At 45.8% G+C, this 15,688-nt stretch overlaps 1 protein-coding gene across 1 annotated transcript in view; it reads left to right on the top strand.

Annotated features, from left to right (window-relative positions):
- The first annotated feature begins 4,349 nt into the window (after positions 1-4,349).
- Positions 4,350-15,688, top strand: part of LOC128300478 (uncharacterized) — a 29,268-nt gene continuing 17,929 nt past the window's right edge. Inside the window, exons 1-5 of the mRNA XM_053036549.1 lie at positions 4,350-4,479; positions 4,844-5,059; positions 9,321-9,742; positions 11,620-12,280; positions 12,376-12,523. Coding sequence (XP_052892509.1) covers positions 4,350-4,479; positions 4,844-5,059; positions 9,321-9,742; positions 11,620-12,280; positions 12,376-12,523 — 1,577 coding nt within the window. The remainder of the gene's footprint in view (positions 4,480-4,843; positions 5,060-9,320; positions 9,743-11,619; positions 12,281-12,375; positions 12,524-15,688) is intronic.

Below are 15,688 nucleotides of genomic sequence, written 5' to 3'. Positions count from 1 at the left end.
TGTATTAGGGGTTGTATATGGAATGTTTCTGACCCCCTCTCTCTCACTTTTTCTCGCTCTCTCTCTCTCTCTCCCGTGTGTGGTCGCGTCGTCAATGGCATAATCATTTTTTCCACCTTTCCACCCTTTTTTAGCCACAACCACCAGGCACCAGCAACGCTTTTGCTTGTCGCCGCATCACCTCATTTTCATGCAGCGCCCTGGATTTATGCTGGGTGTGGGTAATTCTGGGGAAATAGAAAAAAAAGCGCTTAGTTTATCGGGGGATGACCAGAATGAATTTTCTCCTCTTGCCGGTTGGGATACGCAATTAAAACACGATGCAGAGCTTTTTGTGCCAGTGGAGTGCAATTTCGTTAGAGCTGCATAGAACCACCACTACCTACCGTGATGACGCACCGATGGTATTCGGAGCACTTGGGTCACATTTTCATCACTATCTGTTTTAAACTTGCACCTGTCAAAAGCGTCCCATCGTGGTAACTCATTAAGGGCATCATTGCCACCGTTTCGGATCATTCTTCAATAGCGGTGCTAATTCTTTGTTTGATGCACGCTCTTGTTGGGCCAATTAATTCAAACTCATTTCTTTTTTTTTTTTGCTTTAGCTGATCAACTGTGTCACATTCGTCAATGTGTGTTCCCTATGAAGATTGGAGGGTTCCCTCCCTTAAACCATAGTACCATTGAACATCTGCTGCCATTTTGTCGCTGTTGCAGTGCTCATTTCTCCAATTATACAGAGAATCCTCATTTTCGTCACATCTTGCTGGAGGTTTAGACGGAAGCAAATGCTTTATTGAATGAGGTTTAAATAGAGCTGCACGAAATGTTCATTAATTGGAGTTTTTTTTGATAAAAGAATGAGGTGTCTTTCGAAGTACTCAATGTTAAAAAATTGAGTTCGACTGCACTCTCCGGTAGCGATCTAGTCCCACTAGTAGATCCACATTCAATTCTATAACGAAGTCATGAGTGGGTTCTGAAGGTCATTTTGGAATGATTTCCAAAGTGTCCTGGTTCCATTGCTCATCACGATTCGATAGAGGAATCTTTTTCTAATGTTCCTCTAGAGCAAATGTCCGTAGATAACACCAATTAGCTCGAATTCCATAATTAAACGATCGGTATGTCTAGTGATCTTTAAATTTTAATTAATACTTCAAACGGCATGAAAGACTGTATATGTTTATAATGAAAAATCAGGAATATCTGGAGAGTTTGAATATTTGAAGTTTTGTTTAATATTAATTGAGGAGTTATTACAAGTTAAAAGAGAAGATTCATAAATCTTTAGAGATTTCTGTGTTCTGATTTCTTTAGTGATAAATATTGCATGACATTCAAGATTCTCTAGAGACTCAGTTCTAATTGGTTCTATAAAAGTCGTTACTTATTTGCGGACCCAAAGCCATCTTTCGGCCGGTTGGCGTTATTTCGCTGTCATGCATACCTTAATTTTACCGTCAAGTTGCAATATTCGCTGGTAGCCGGCCAAATGTCGGTAACGATCAGAGCAGAGCGCTCACATCGTTTATTTGTTCGCTTCTTGTCCACCCGTACTGCTGCCTCACGCAACTCTTGATCATTTTTCGTATCTTTATTTCCAACACACACACAAACACTTGTTCTCATGGTACGCATCGTCACCTATTTTAGCGGTTTTTTGTTGTTTGGTGTGCGCTGGTGCCGATGGAGGGGGCCTCAAAAGCGCAAGAGTGATGATGCGCTACTAGCGCGCGCGTGCAGAAAATGTTTCGTTGCGTTTGTTGCTTCACCCACTCTTATTCTACCAAACCCCATGCCCGGGAACAAAGGGAGAAAAAAAAAGGAACGCGGGCTATATCTACATATTCATTCTTATGTCGCTGCCTTTTAGGGGTGAGTTGCGGCTAAGGGGGTCCCGTGGGCTGAAGGACCGTATTCTATGTTTGGTTTAAACTGTTTAAATGCAGCAAATGGCGCTGCCCAATGATGATGTAAAAATGTAACTTTATGAGAAGCGATTTTGTGAGACAAAGCATTTTTTTCTCTCATGATGAACAGTAGCCGCATCACCTGATTTGGGGGAAAAAATGGTAGTGATACTTAGATTGAATGCGAAGATAAGTGTATTGGAGAACTCCGTTCGGTCCGTTGGTCGGTTCCGTTTATGATTTTAATCTTCAACCACCGTTGCCACTCGTCCAGCAAATTCCTCTCATGATCGCCATTAACCCATCCGCGGGTTTATAACACCGTAGCCGACTGTCTGAATATGGGGTGGAGGTAGCATAAACAATTTGTGCACCAACATTAATGCTTGTTTCTCTCTCTCTCTCCTTTCGATCTCTTTTCAGATGTCATGTCAGGGCTGTGCGCACTGGCCGGCTGCTGTCCGGCAGCGAAACGAAGCTGGCCAGAAGCAGAAGCAGAAAAATCGAGACCCGAGTATAATAATCGCGATCACGATCAGACGATTCGAACCCCTCCCTCGCCATTTAGAGGCGTCTGATCTTCTGGTGCGGTGCGCGGGTGAAGATGCGGAGATGGGGCAATTTTCGGTGAAATCCGCTGCCCCTCACACGCTTATCTGATGTGATGGTGGCAATTACAAGCACTCCAAAAAAAGGGCCACAGCAGCAACCACAAAAAAACTCCCCTGCACTCACACAACCTTCCGGGGGGCTGTTTGCAGAAAAAAAGGGAACAATATACAAATCACCACCAACATTCACAAGAGAGTTAAGCCAAAAAATCACTGAAATAAAGGAGAGGAGGATGTGATGAAGAAGAGGGTGTAAAAGGGCCAGAATTGATTTTCTCCTGTAACCTGGAGGTAGTTTTGTAGAGGCTTTTTTTTGTGGACAGCTACATCTGCAATTCGCACGCTTGTGGAAAAGGGAACAAAATTCAGAAATTGAACATTCAAACGCTTGCTGCTGCTCTCTTGCTGCTATGTGTACCCGTCTCACATGCCACGTCACATCGTTTGGATCATTTGGACGCATTCGACCTGAACTTGACGATCAACAAGCCCCATTGCGCTGTGTAGTATGGCGGATCGATCATGGACGGAGGCGGCGAGTATGTTAACATAACCGGAGAGACAGAAGGTTCCTTCTTTGCCGGACTAATTCGTGGCTTGTTGGAGTTTTGTTTTACTGCAATTCGTACCAGTTCGCAGAGGAATATTTTACAAGCTATCATTAATGTTCACCTATTTGGTTGATTCTTTTTATGATGGTTCACCGATCGAACAGATCCTACTGGAGATTCCTTCCTATTCCATAGATATATTGCAAGTTTATTTCAACTTTAGGAGTACCAACATTAGAGGCTTAGAGGGTTAAATTTGTTGGCACTTTGAAAATATATATTTAGGACAATTTTTACAAAGTTTCCTATGATGAATTTCATGTGTTTTTGTTTAAAATAACCTTCCAATTCGTTTGGAAACAACAAACAGTTGATATGATTAAAAAATGGTGGAGTTCGTCTTTGGTCCTCATTAAGTAGCGCTGGAACGGATTAAACTTGTTATGAAAGGTATTGGCATTTTAAGTAACCGAAGGAGAAGATACTTACTGTGTGTAACTAAAATGCTTAAGTGAAAACCCTGTAACATTGGTGAAAGTGTTCGATATCGATTTATGTTTGGTTTAAAGTGATTCATAATTATGATGCTTATGATTGTGATTGATTGTTGATGGTTATAATATTAGTGGAAATGTGATATTATGAAAGACCCGGTGTCGTGTAAGATAAGAATACAAGTGGCCATCCTTTCCAATATGTGCGTTTCTAATGAAAATGTTTTTCATCCAAATTCTCGCTACAGATGGTGACGACATGGTGTGAAAATCTGATTGTAGTTTAAATGAAAAGAAAAACAACCCCCAAAACCAGCATCGATTCACCAGCTTGGAGAAGCGGCGTTTTATTGTATAAAAGAAAATATTTCCTTAAGGAATAGTGAAGTAATAAGAATACATAAGAAAGTTAAGTGAGTGCAGTGTGTACAGAGTGTTGTGTATGTATGCGTGTAAAAAGTAATGTTAACCAAGTGAATGTAGTGAGTATTGAGGTCCCAACCCTCCCCATCCTGCAACCCGTGCATCGTGCTTGAATAGTAGTTGGGTTGGTGGTGACCCTTTTCGTGCAGTGTGCCACCGATCGGCGTAGATTAAGTAGAGTGATCGATCGATCGATCGATCGTAACTGGTGTGCCCTTTATCCGGTGGGCGCACATACACCCACTTCCAGCCAGGCGTGTACCGGCCGCTGGGGTTCCAGTTTTTCATAAGCGCATCGGAAGCCGCGGCAGCGCCACAGCTGCCGCCGCACACACAGCCGTCAAAATTGGCCGAATGGATAAGGACGGGGAGAAGAAGGGCGGCGGCGAGAAGAAGGGTGGCGGCGGGCAGGGCGGAACCGGTCTGGGAGGCGCAGCCGGTGTTAACGATCCGGCCGCGCTGCTAGATGCCGCCTCACTATTCGGTAAGTTTGGCGTTGGCTTCTGGCGTTTGTTTAAGATGTGTTTTTAATGTTACCAAAAATTGATGCCAAAGTCAGTTTCAGTTTAATGTTTAAATTAATTTAAAACAATAGTGGTTAATTGTACAAATTATACTTTTATTCACTCTCTAAAAGCAATATGGCATCTTCTTATCAAATGAGTTCCTTATGTTTGCGTTACGTGCCGACATTAATTAGTTTTTTATTGTGTTCCTTTATTGCTTCAATAAAACTGGTTAAATTGTCGCTTCAAGATTACTTCGTCGGTGCTAAAACTTTACCCAAAAGCTTCAGTTTGCTGGCCTTTTAATAGCAGATACTTTAATAACATGTTTCCCCTTTGCAGCATACTGGGGACGAGATCCGTCAGCCATGGCGGCAGCGGCCTCAAACCCACTGTTCGGCTCCCAGTTCGGTATGCCCGGGGGTCTCGGTGGGCTGATGCCGAACGCCGGTTCCGGTTCCGGCAGTGGCAACGATCGATTCTCCATGTCCCACCACAACCAGAACACGATGGCCGTGGCTGCGTCTCAGGCCGCCTCATTGGCCGGTTTGCACAATAGTAAGTACTGTACCACCTTTTTGTCGGGCAAGCGGTAACCACAGTGCGCGCGGTATTATTGATTGGTAACTTCGTTTGAACTTTAACCTATTTATGTGTAATGCTCCGGTGGTAAATCTCTGGTCTGGCCATGAATGGTTACGGATAGGTTTTCTTCGCCACCATCGTTTAACCGTATTTTCCGTCGATTAAATCTGAATGCGCACGGGAAACCCTTTTGTTGTGCTGCTTTAATATTGCTGAAAATGCCACTATAATGGGGTATGCAAATTAGCCCCACTATCAGCGTCATCATCATCATCATCACCACCGTCCGACCCGAATTGCTACTACTGCTACCGGGACAGGCAGCATACAAAACAATCGATTGCACTCGCTGGAGGTGGACATACTTTAACCACGGTTCGAATTGGTGGCACACAGCCACGTTCAATTGAGCGTTAAATTGGGTGAAAGCCACCCGAAACTTAGCTACTTTAGTGTAGTTGCATCGGGTGGGGCAGGTGCAGTTCCCGCAATTGATATGATTCTGCTGTGGAGATCGAAAACCAACGACGGTGCATACACAACGATGGCGATTAAGGGCGTTTTTCACACAAAAACCTTCCCGCATAAATGGCCTTGTTCCCATGCTGTTGCTTGCCTAAATTATGTCGGTCAACGAGTATTAAAGTGTTGAAGGAAAAGTAATTTTGCAACACAATAAATGGGGTGTAATATAAGGGGAAAACACCTTCCCTTCGAAGGACTTGTTAAAAACCCCTCAATCAATGGACAATTAAAATACCTTTCGATATAGCTTTTCTTGCAATTCGATTGGCCTTTAATGTGGAGTGTAAATTGAAATCCATTTTCGCGGAGGCTTTAAACAAAATCAACGCAAATAGTGGAATGGAATTTAAAATATTCACCTGTTGGACGGAGAGCAACTTCATCGCCAATGGCTTATGGCTTTGCGTGGAAAGTGAGACAGCAAGCAAGCGAAAAAGAGGCCTCTGTTCTGACCTCATTTTGATCGATCGAACTACGTACAGCCAGTGCCAGGGCAGCAACGTTGTTGTTGCCACACTCCTCGCCTCCCTCTCAGTCCCAACATTAAATTATTCTATTCCTTCGAGTGCTGTGACTCGGATTGTGTAGGAGACATAAAAGCGAATCTCTGTGTGTGATACTCCAGAGCCTTCACATCGTAATTTTCGTCCTGACGCGCTGGTGCTACGATAAGGCAATAAACATATTAATAGCAATAACAATCATAACAGCCATAATCGTAAACGTCTGTCTGTGATGATGGTGAGCGATTCATTGATAGATGATGGTGTGGTGTAAGATTATACTATCGCGTGTATATCGACGAAACAGCAGCATCAGGTGGAGCCCGGATCGGTTATCATTGCACCTTCAGCATTTCCAAAAAAAATCTATCAAGGGATTTTAATATCTCTGAGTCCGGAACCTCAGTTTTAATAAAAACTCAATTATTGAGATTATTCCTTCGTGTTATCGCGAGTGTACAGAGCAGCTATGTTGAGAGTGACTTGATGATATGGACATCAATGTCTTAGAACCACAATTTGTTGAAGCCTTATCTGGACTTTCATAAGCTCTCTACCCAGTTCACTAGGTCTTAAGGTCATAGACAATGTTTGAGGAATACTAGTTCTATAAGGTCAATGAGATGCTCGAGATGGGAACCATTACGAGTTTCTAAAGATGCTTGAAGTTGATACTGATCAGATGGGATGTGTACCTAACCTAATTGTTGCAAGTAATTTAGCAGTACTTATGAGGCGTCTGTAATGACCCTTTTGGATATCAAAACTTGACATGGTGGTCTGAACATTTTATTTTTGGAGCTAAATAATGTGCCTCCAATAAAAGTGGCTCCCCGTGTGTGACTTCAAACTACCCAGTGGAACTTGAAAATTAGTACTGGATAAAGTCCGGAAGGGATTTGGTACTGATTCGGTCGGTCGTACCGAAATCCATCTATTCCACCAATTTCCAAGTCCCCGATGGGAGTGGAACTCGCTCAGCACAATTAGTCACGCATTGTTTTAGCGATGGAGAAACATGATCGCTTAATATGCACCGTAACAAACAACACTCGGCACAATCGTTTGCGTTTTGGGCAAGAAGATCCGTAGATGGTAATTAAGTTTGGAGTGCAGAAGCAATTGAAGCACAGCATTGTGCCACAGTGCATTATCATTAGCATAATCATGCATGAGAGAGCGGGTTGCCAATGAACTATAAACAACCCTATCACCTTTCACGCCACAGCCCACCGCGACTCATCCTCTGGCTTCGACTCCGATTTAGTGGAAATGTCGGTAGGGAGGCCAGAAAGGGTGCGCGAGCGGGCTGTGCCCGGTAGTTTGTTAGTGTTGAGTCCATTTTGACGGGAATGTAGTATATTGTGTGTTTAACGCAGTACGAAAAGCGAAAGTGACGTTTATGCTGTAGATGTGGGCGGGGGAATGTGGATGGAATTCCATGAATGGCTGGCGAGCGGAGTGCGAATGAGGGTTAGGAATGCTTTAGCTGAACATATGGGGAATAAAAACAGGGATTTGGTGTGCAAATTTGGTGCAGCTCGAAGCAGCATTCGTAGAAAAGCGAGACACGATAATACTGCTTTAATGTGGAGGTCAAGTTCAAGGTAACTTGAAGCGTTAAGTTGGTGTGTTTGTTTGGATGAATATTGTATGTGTGCGGCGGAGTGGCGATTCTGCGAATGTGTGTTCTGTCTATGTGGGTGTGTAGCAATGTATATGCTGTATTACCTTCATTCGCACATGTGTTTTCATCACATGAAAAATGGGGAAAACTTCATTGAATCAAAGCACTTGATTTTATCCTAAATGACTAAGCGCAGTGTCATTCCTGTGTCCCGTCGGTGTATAGCATAAAGATCCCAGCAAGCAATCTAAGCAAGCTGTGTGCATATAACCCATAACATCACAAGCGCCCTCTTGAGGATTTTTCAAAACGCGACACCAGAGAGAAGTAGCGCAAAGGTTTTGGGTTCGATTTTTTTTTATTGCAAACCGTCCTTCCACCACGCGCGCGCCCACCCCAATCCTTCCTCTTCCCTTTCCTTCTCCTCGCGATGACCGCTTCTTCGCGCAGTGCAAAACCGAAGCTCCGTAATGTTATAATCGAAGGGGAGGTTGAAAGAACAAAGAATCGACCCGATTATAGGAGGCTTTTCTTGTGCGTTTTTTGCAGAAGCAGAAGATGATGCTTTATTCGGGCTGCGTGCGTGTGTGTGTGTGCACAGGGTGTTTATGAGGGAGAGGGGGTGGATTGCGGTGATTGTCATGTTCCCTGCGGTCCGCACCTCTTTTCCCCGTTACGGAAAAACATTTTGTCCAAACACCAGCTGTGGGGAATTGGAATGGGTGACGGCGTGCGGTAACTGCGATGCGTGTGTGTGCGTGCGACCGCGCGAGTGAGCGAGAGCGCTTTTATTAGCGAGCATAGAACGAGCATAAGGGCAGAACGCAGCAGGACGGTGGACCGCCGCTTGTGTCTGGTCAGGTTTTATGCGAGACCGTGAAATGGAACGCTGGATGCGAAGAGTCGCGTGCGCGCCTGTCTGCTGCTGCGTAAGTGCACGTGTGTGAGTTTAGGGAACGTGTGAGAAAGAGAAGGAAACGAAGGTAGCTATCACACGCACACACCGTTGTGAGAGCCCTTTTTCTCCGACGCTGCTCTCTTTGTTTTTCTCTCTTTGAGAAAGGCGCGCGAGTCGTGATGTGTTCGCTCTCGCTCGCAAGTGGCGCTACACCTGGTTGCGAGAAAGCGGGTTTTGTTCTTAGTGTGCGTGAAGGGATTGTGAGAGGGATAGCGTGCTCACCCATACTCGCACACACTTGCTGTAGGGCACGGCGTGTCGGTGGATTGTTGTTATTTTTCTTTCATTTATCACATGCTTTCCTGCTTCTTCGATCACTTTATTTCACTCTCTCGCTCGCTCTCTCGCGTTCTCGCGCCGAACAAACACACGAGACTTCTTCGCGAGCGTACAACTTCGATTGATCCTGCGTTGCGAGCTTGTGTTTGTGAAAGGATTGTCCGTTCCGATTGTTGTTGTTTTGTGCTGCTAATGAAATTATACTGATTATTGGCGCTCCGTGCACCGTTGCATTCTGATTGATAACGCAAATTGTTGTAGGATTTTGTTGTTTTGGCGCTTTGCTTTCGTGTAATTGACACATAATTTAATTGGTGCTTCTCCTTTTCACTCCATTCACAGGTTGGTGGTCGATGGCACAGCTGGCAGCACAGGATTACTTCGCCCGGCTGCAAGCTTCCGGCATGTCGCAGCTTCCCTTCTCGCATGATCTGGCCGGTGCCTTCCCGAGTGGATTGGGACTGGGCGCAATGAGTGCGGCTGCCGCTGCCGCCATTGCCGGGTCCGGTGGTAACACATCGGCTGGCGGGGCGGGTGGCGGAGTTGGCGGAGGAGGCACCGGTGGTAGTGGTTCCGGAGGAGGCTCGGGCAAGGGTGGTTCGGGCGGTGGCAAGGGCAAAAAGCGTGACCGAAGTAGTAACAGCAACAGCAGCAACGCCAGCTCCGGTGGAGGAGCGGGTGGTTCGGTTGGCGGTATGGCGGGTGGTTTAGGTGCCGGCGGCATGGGTGGCGGTATGGGAGGCAGTAACAATTCTTCCTACAAGGTAAGTTATGTCAGCACAGCAGGATATGATTATTATATAAGATCGGAAGGGATGAACGTACAATAGTGGACAAAACAAGTGCAACTCGCAAGATATGTGGCAAAAAAATTTCAATAATTTCAAGAATTCGTCTCATAATCCTTTGAAGAAGGTTCCATCAGCTAGCAATTCACCAGGAAATTCTTCCATTTTGCGTTGTCAAAGGTATTTTGAAGGGCGGAGAAATGTAAAAACGGCATGAAGGCTCTAAATGCATATAATTATAATCATATTAACATTATAATCAACCAACTGAAAACAAAAAAGCCTAGAGATTATGTTCATTCAGAAGGAAACAATAATAATTGTTTAAGAATCATCGATCGGCAGGGAAAATTATTGTCCAGTCGACATTTGCTAGAATTGTCACAAGAGTTAAGTTTATTTTATTCAACATTCTGCAGAAGCGCATATTTTGTTTGAATTGCAATCCAATCAAACAATAGCACACACCACCACGGGGTTTGAAAGTGTGTCATATGCTTTTAATATAATTACCAGCCAGATGTACAGAATTGTTGATTAAAAATTCTTCGCCCAACTATGTTTTCTGGCAAATTCATTTCCCGATCTTTTCACCTCTTGCTGTTACAACAGCAAAGCGAAGCGTAGTGTTGGTTATTTATTTTTTTAAATTTCCAACTTGATTGGATGATATTTCGTGGAACTCTTCGTCCCTCATGCACCATCATCAAGAAGGACGGTGGTCCAGGGGAGGAATATGTTAGCTTTCTCCTGTCCCACATCTCAACGCTGTTGCTGTTGCTAAAGGACAGCTTGAAGGACTTGAAGAGAGAGGGTAAAAACTGCATTTTTATTATGCTTTTGGTTTCTTTTTTTTTTAAACTGGTTCGGTTTAGCGTGAATAACATTTATAACACATGCAACCGACATGCAGAATGCCAGAATGAATTCTGTGGAAATAGGAGTACGAACATCAAATGTGCACTACACCGCGAAGTGGAGTAATGCTTTTCTAGTAATTCTAGCAAACGGCTTGCCACAGTTCTCTCTATTCATAAAGCACAGCTGCAGCTCGGGTCTCTGGCAGTGCTCGAGAGGATTTGGGAAAAAACCCAAAAAGAATAAAGGAAACCCCAATCCCTCTCGGTTTTATGCACACGAGAAAAAGCACGAGAAATTAATTTACGAAAAATGTCCACCATACGGCGTGGCACGGCGTTTGCGGATGGATGCTCTTCCTCCTTCAGCAACCTCCTTTCGGCGGTGTTCGTCATACGTTTCTCTTCACTAGTAGCTTACTTTTTTTGGTGTAGACTTTTGTTTTATTGTCAGTGAATAAGATTTGCTTTTGCTTGCCACCCCATGATGGTGTGTGTTGCTAGGATTCGGTTAAAATGCACTCGCGGTCACAGCAATTCAGCAAACATTCGCTTAAATGTTTGCAGTTGTGTTAAACCGTAAGATGAAAATGGTGGAGGCGCCCGGTCGTGTGTGGTACACGTGCAATTCGCGCAAATTCCATCCACAAAAAAACCCCAAAACTCAATCCCCAAACATGACCTGTGCCCAGTTTTCCACGATGGTACCGAGTTTGGTGGAAAGGTACAGCCGGATGAATGAAAGGGCACATGTAAATTTAATTAGTGCCCACCGTCGATTCGGCGGGATGTTGATGGGAAAGAAAGGTTATTTCACTCTTTTTTCCATTCTCTTCCCATTGCCGATGGATTTTGGGGCTTTGTACATACGTAATTGCTCTTGAAGTTGTGCAAATTTGAACAAAAAGTTTCACTTTTAACTAGCTTATCGTTGCAATATGTTGTATCGAACGCTTATTTATTTATTGTTTTTTTTTATTTTCGCTCTTATTTTAGAACTCTCCATCCCCATCCGCATCGCAGGCTGCCGCTGCCGCTGCTTACAAACAGTCGCTTTACAGTCAAGCGACCCTGCACAAGGAGCTGATGGCCATTACGGCGGCTGCGGCCGCGGCCCAAAATCAACAGCATTCCGGTGGTGGAGGAGGCGGAGGGGGAGGCTCCAGCAGTCAGCAGTCCCAGCAGCAACAGCAGCAGCAGCAGCAACTGCAGCAACAGCAACTACAGCAACATCAGCAGCATCAGCTCGCCAGTCTCGGTATGCTGGCCGGGCTCGGTACGGGCAGCGGTGGTAGCTCAAGCTCCAAGCAAAAATCGTCCTCCAACAGTGGATCGTCCGGCGGTGGCGGTTCGTCCTCGTTAGCATCCTCGTCGCCGCACGGTGCGAGCCGGTTGATTGGGAACGATTCGATATCGATCACGCGCGGTTCCAGTTCGCCGTCGATGAGCTCCAGCAAACAGCAGCCAACGCCCAGCGTTACCATCAGTGCCAGCCACGGGAATCCCGGTGCCTCGTCGTCCTCGTCGTCCTCCGCCTCGCAGCAGAACCACCTACAGAACCTGTCGTCCTCGTCGTCCCGCTCGTCGAAGGACGTTGGTGGGAAGGGTGGCAGTAGCAACGCGAACAGCAGCGGTGGACCGAGTGCGGCCGATTTGGGTGAGAGTTTTCTTGCATCTCCAGCGCGCCTGGCAAAGAGCGCCCGACGTGTGTCAAACGGTAAAACTAACCATCGCTGTTTGCTTGCTCCGCAGGTCTGAGCGCGTCCATGAACGCCCTGAGCACACTGTCGCAGTTTAACAATCTCGACCTGACGACGCAGCAGAACATGACGGCAACGATGAATGCACTGGCAGCGAGCCAGGCCAAAGCGAAGGACTATATCTCCTCCGGGATACTGAAGTGAGTGTGGTTTTGGGAAGGGAATTCGAGCGGGGGCGCTTTTTCCTACTCCGCCAAACACAGGCGCGCATCTAAACACACACACAAGCGGGGACGAGTTGCATATATGGGCACCGTGCAGCGACCGAGGTCCTTGGTTTGGGAAGATCGGTACGATGCACGCTCTCTCTAGCACAGGGATAGTGTCCTTCCAGATCGATGCATTAGTTTTTGTCCGCGTATCATCGAACTGCGGCGGTATTGAAGTTTGAATATTGATAGAGAACGGGCAAAAAAAGCCTATTTGAAATCTTTTGTAACAAATGCATTTTAAAACTAATCAAGAGATACGCGAGGACCCCGTATTTTACAATGTAGAACGGGAAACGCATGAACGGTTGGGTACTCTCATCTCGTATGCACGGTGACGTGCGAGATGGTGCTTTGTTCTGAATATTCTGGTTAAATCACACCACAGAGCAGCACGGATCAAGTGTCCCCTACTACGAGGAACGACAAAAAAAAGGAGGAACAACTCCACAGGAGGGAAAGATCTCCGGGCCGGGATAAAGCCGGGAAAACTCCGCTTGCCAAGCTTTTCACGGTTTCATTTCTAACAAACCCTCCTCAAAAAAAAGGGAGATATTTCCTCTTAGAATGAAGGTAGCTCCAGAACAAATGGAGGTAACGAATTGGGAAGAATCTAGTTTCTTTTCTGAGTGAGCTTTTTTGTTTTGTTTTTGTTGGACCCATTCCCTGCACTGCTTTCCTTTTTGTAAATGTGAATCCGCCTGTGATCTTACTGCTTTGTGAAAGCTCCGGCTCCGGGAGAAAGGGCACCCGTAGCACGGGTAGGGCAGATTCGTGTGTGTGTGTGCGAGTGCTGTGTTGCGGGTTAGATATACTAGGGGCCTCGGTAAATCACCAACCTTCTCTCCACCTCGACGTATCGTCCCATTCCGCTTACGTTTTTCGGTGGTCGGAGTTTGCTGCCGATGGTGTAGCGAGATCCGCCAGCAGGCATCAGCACCAGTAAAGAGCCTGAGTCGATGAAGAACTACTGCCTCTACACCCAAACCACCCAAATGCCCACGTGCGGATGGCGAAGGATATAGGAAATGTAAACGAATAAATTATTCCGTCCCTCACCCATGGAAAACAGAAGGGGAACGGAACGATGGCACTGTGTGTGGGTATGGTAAACCATGGAGGTGTAGCGTTGGTACCATCGTTCGGGAAATTTGGAACATGAAGAGATGGGGGGGAGGGGGGGGGGGGGGTGAGAGTGAAAAAGGACAAGCTGACGCGGGCGACTGGTGGGCGCATTTTCATTCGTTCGGCTGAAGCTGGGCTTAGAGACCGTGCGAAACGGGAGGACCGAGGGACAAGGCGCTGCTGCTGCCGCTGCTTTGTTGCTAAAATTTGTTGGAGTTCGAGCGTGCATCATCGTCAGCCACGTTTCTCTCTACGGGGAAGGGATGCTTTTTTTTGTGTGTTGTTTTGTGTGTTGTGGGCTCCTGCGCGTCCGTATTCCTATTTGGGATGATTTTACTCGCCGTCATCATCAGGCAAAGGGAGCGCACGGGTAGCATGATGCTACAAATGAGGGTTTTCGTACCGTGTGCCAGGGTCTCCCATTCCCGTTCTCATCCGAATGGCCGTTTCGCCGTCCCAATCGAGAATTTCACATCAGGGAAAACTCTGCCGCACACCACCCTGGCGGTGCTGTGCCGTTGCTTCTCCTCACCTTCTTACGGTAGAGCGTACGGTTGCTCTATTGCTTTCGCGCATGTGTCCCTCCCTTGCTCGCCCTGGGGGGTTGGAGGTGAGTGGTAGAAATTGCCCGAGAACTTGCTTGTGTCCCCTCCTGTTTGCGCTGTAAGGTCTATGAACAAAAAAACAGCCCCCCTCCATGAGAAAGAGTAGAACAATTGTACGGAGCGAAACCTTTTTCTCACCATCCGTCGAACCACCGCCATCCCATCGGAAGGATTTGTCCCGTTTCCGTTTTCATTCGACGTTCGATCTAGCGTTGTGCCGCTCTCGGTCGATTCTGTGCAAAATTCGTTCTAGTTCTTCTAGCAACTGGATGCGGTTATCTTCGTCCCCGCGTTCAGACAAAGCCTGTGCCAGTGCAACGACCAAGCAAAGCGTTGCGTTGGAAATGCATTCCATTGCGTTGCAGTTTTGTGTCCCGTGGACGAGAATAAGCCAAAACTCTCTTCTACCTTGCCCGGTCTGGTCCCTTCGTGCTGCTGCTGCTGCTAATGAATGTGAACTTTCAGAGAAAGGGTCCTACGAACACCGTAATCCTTGTGGACGACGAGGAAGCAAACGTTGCATTGAATGGAGAGACAACTGAAACTCCCCGGTTCTGTGATGCGAAATTCTTCGTTGCTGGGCTCAGGGATAGATGCTCAGTTCGCGGCAAAAAGCGTGTGTTCCGTTTTTTCCCACCCTATTACATCACCTCCGGATGTGGAGGGTCATCGCGTTCTATTGCGGATTCACGGTTGAATCTCTGGCATGGGTTGGAATGGCTTTTTCTTCTTCCTTCCTCTATCGCTTCTCGCTAGAATTGGATCTAAACGACATTGGCAGTAGTAGCAATTTTGCGGTAGTCTATAATCGATCGCTAGCTGTGCCTTTTTCAGCGGCTTTGTCACGTCTGCTGGTGTTGTTTGGTGGTAGTTTTTCTGCTCCCAAAAGATCCATTTTCTGGGGACAATTTACCAATAACGTCTTTTGCCTAGACTTTGTTACTACTCTCATCGGTTGGGAAATTCTGTTGAGGATTCTGGTAGGATGTTGAGCTCCGCAATATTCAATACAGGAGTTCCTAACTAAATCTGTAGTTTCGATTGACTGCAGCGGGAAAATTGATTATTGAGAATTAAATGTCAGTTGACAGTAGTACATTTTGTCATCTGTCAAAAAGTTATTTCTAAAATACATGATATAGGTGGTGGAATAGTGGAAGAATTTACGATGATAAACGGTTAAGTAAAACAATGGAATATACTTGTATTTGATTTTTTCAATTATGATTTTTGTGGAGATTAAGATAGAATTCTTGCATAATTAAAATCATTTTCATTACATTATTATGCTACGCTCACATTTCGAACAGAATTCGTTTAATTTTAATTATTATGATCTCAATACACCCTCAAGACTGACGTTTGC

The sequence above is a fragment of the Anopheles moucheti genome, chromosome 3, assembly GCF_943734755.1.
Source record: "Anopheles moucheti chromosome 3, idAnoMoucSN_F20_07, whole genome shotgun sequence".
NCBI classification, from domain to species: Eukaryota; Metazoa; Arthropoda; class Insecta; order Diptera; family Culicidae; genus Anopheles; species Anopheles moucheti.
This window is presented reverse-complemented; position numbering and strand designations above follow the sequence as displayed.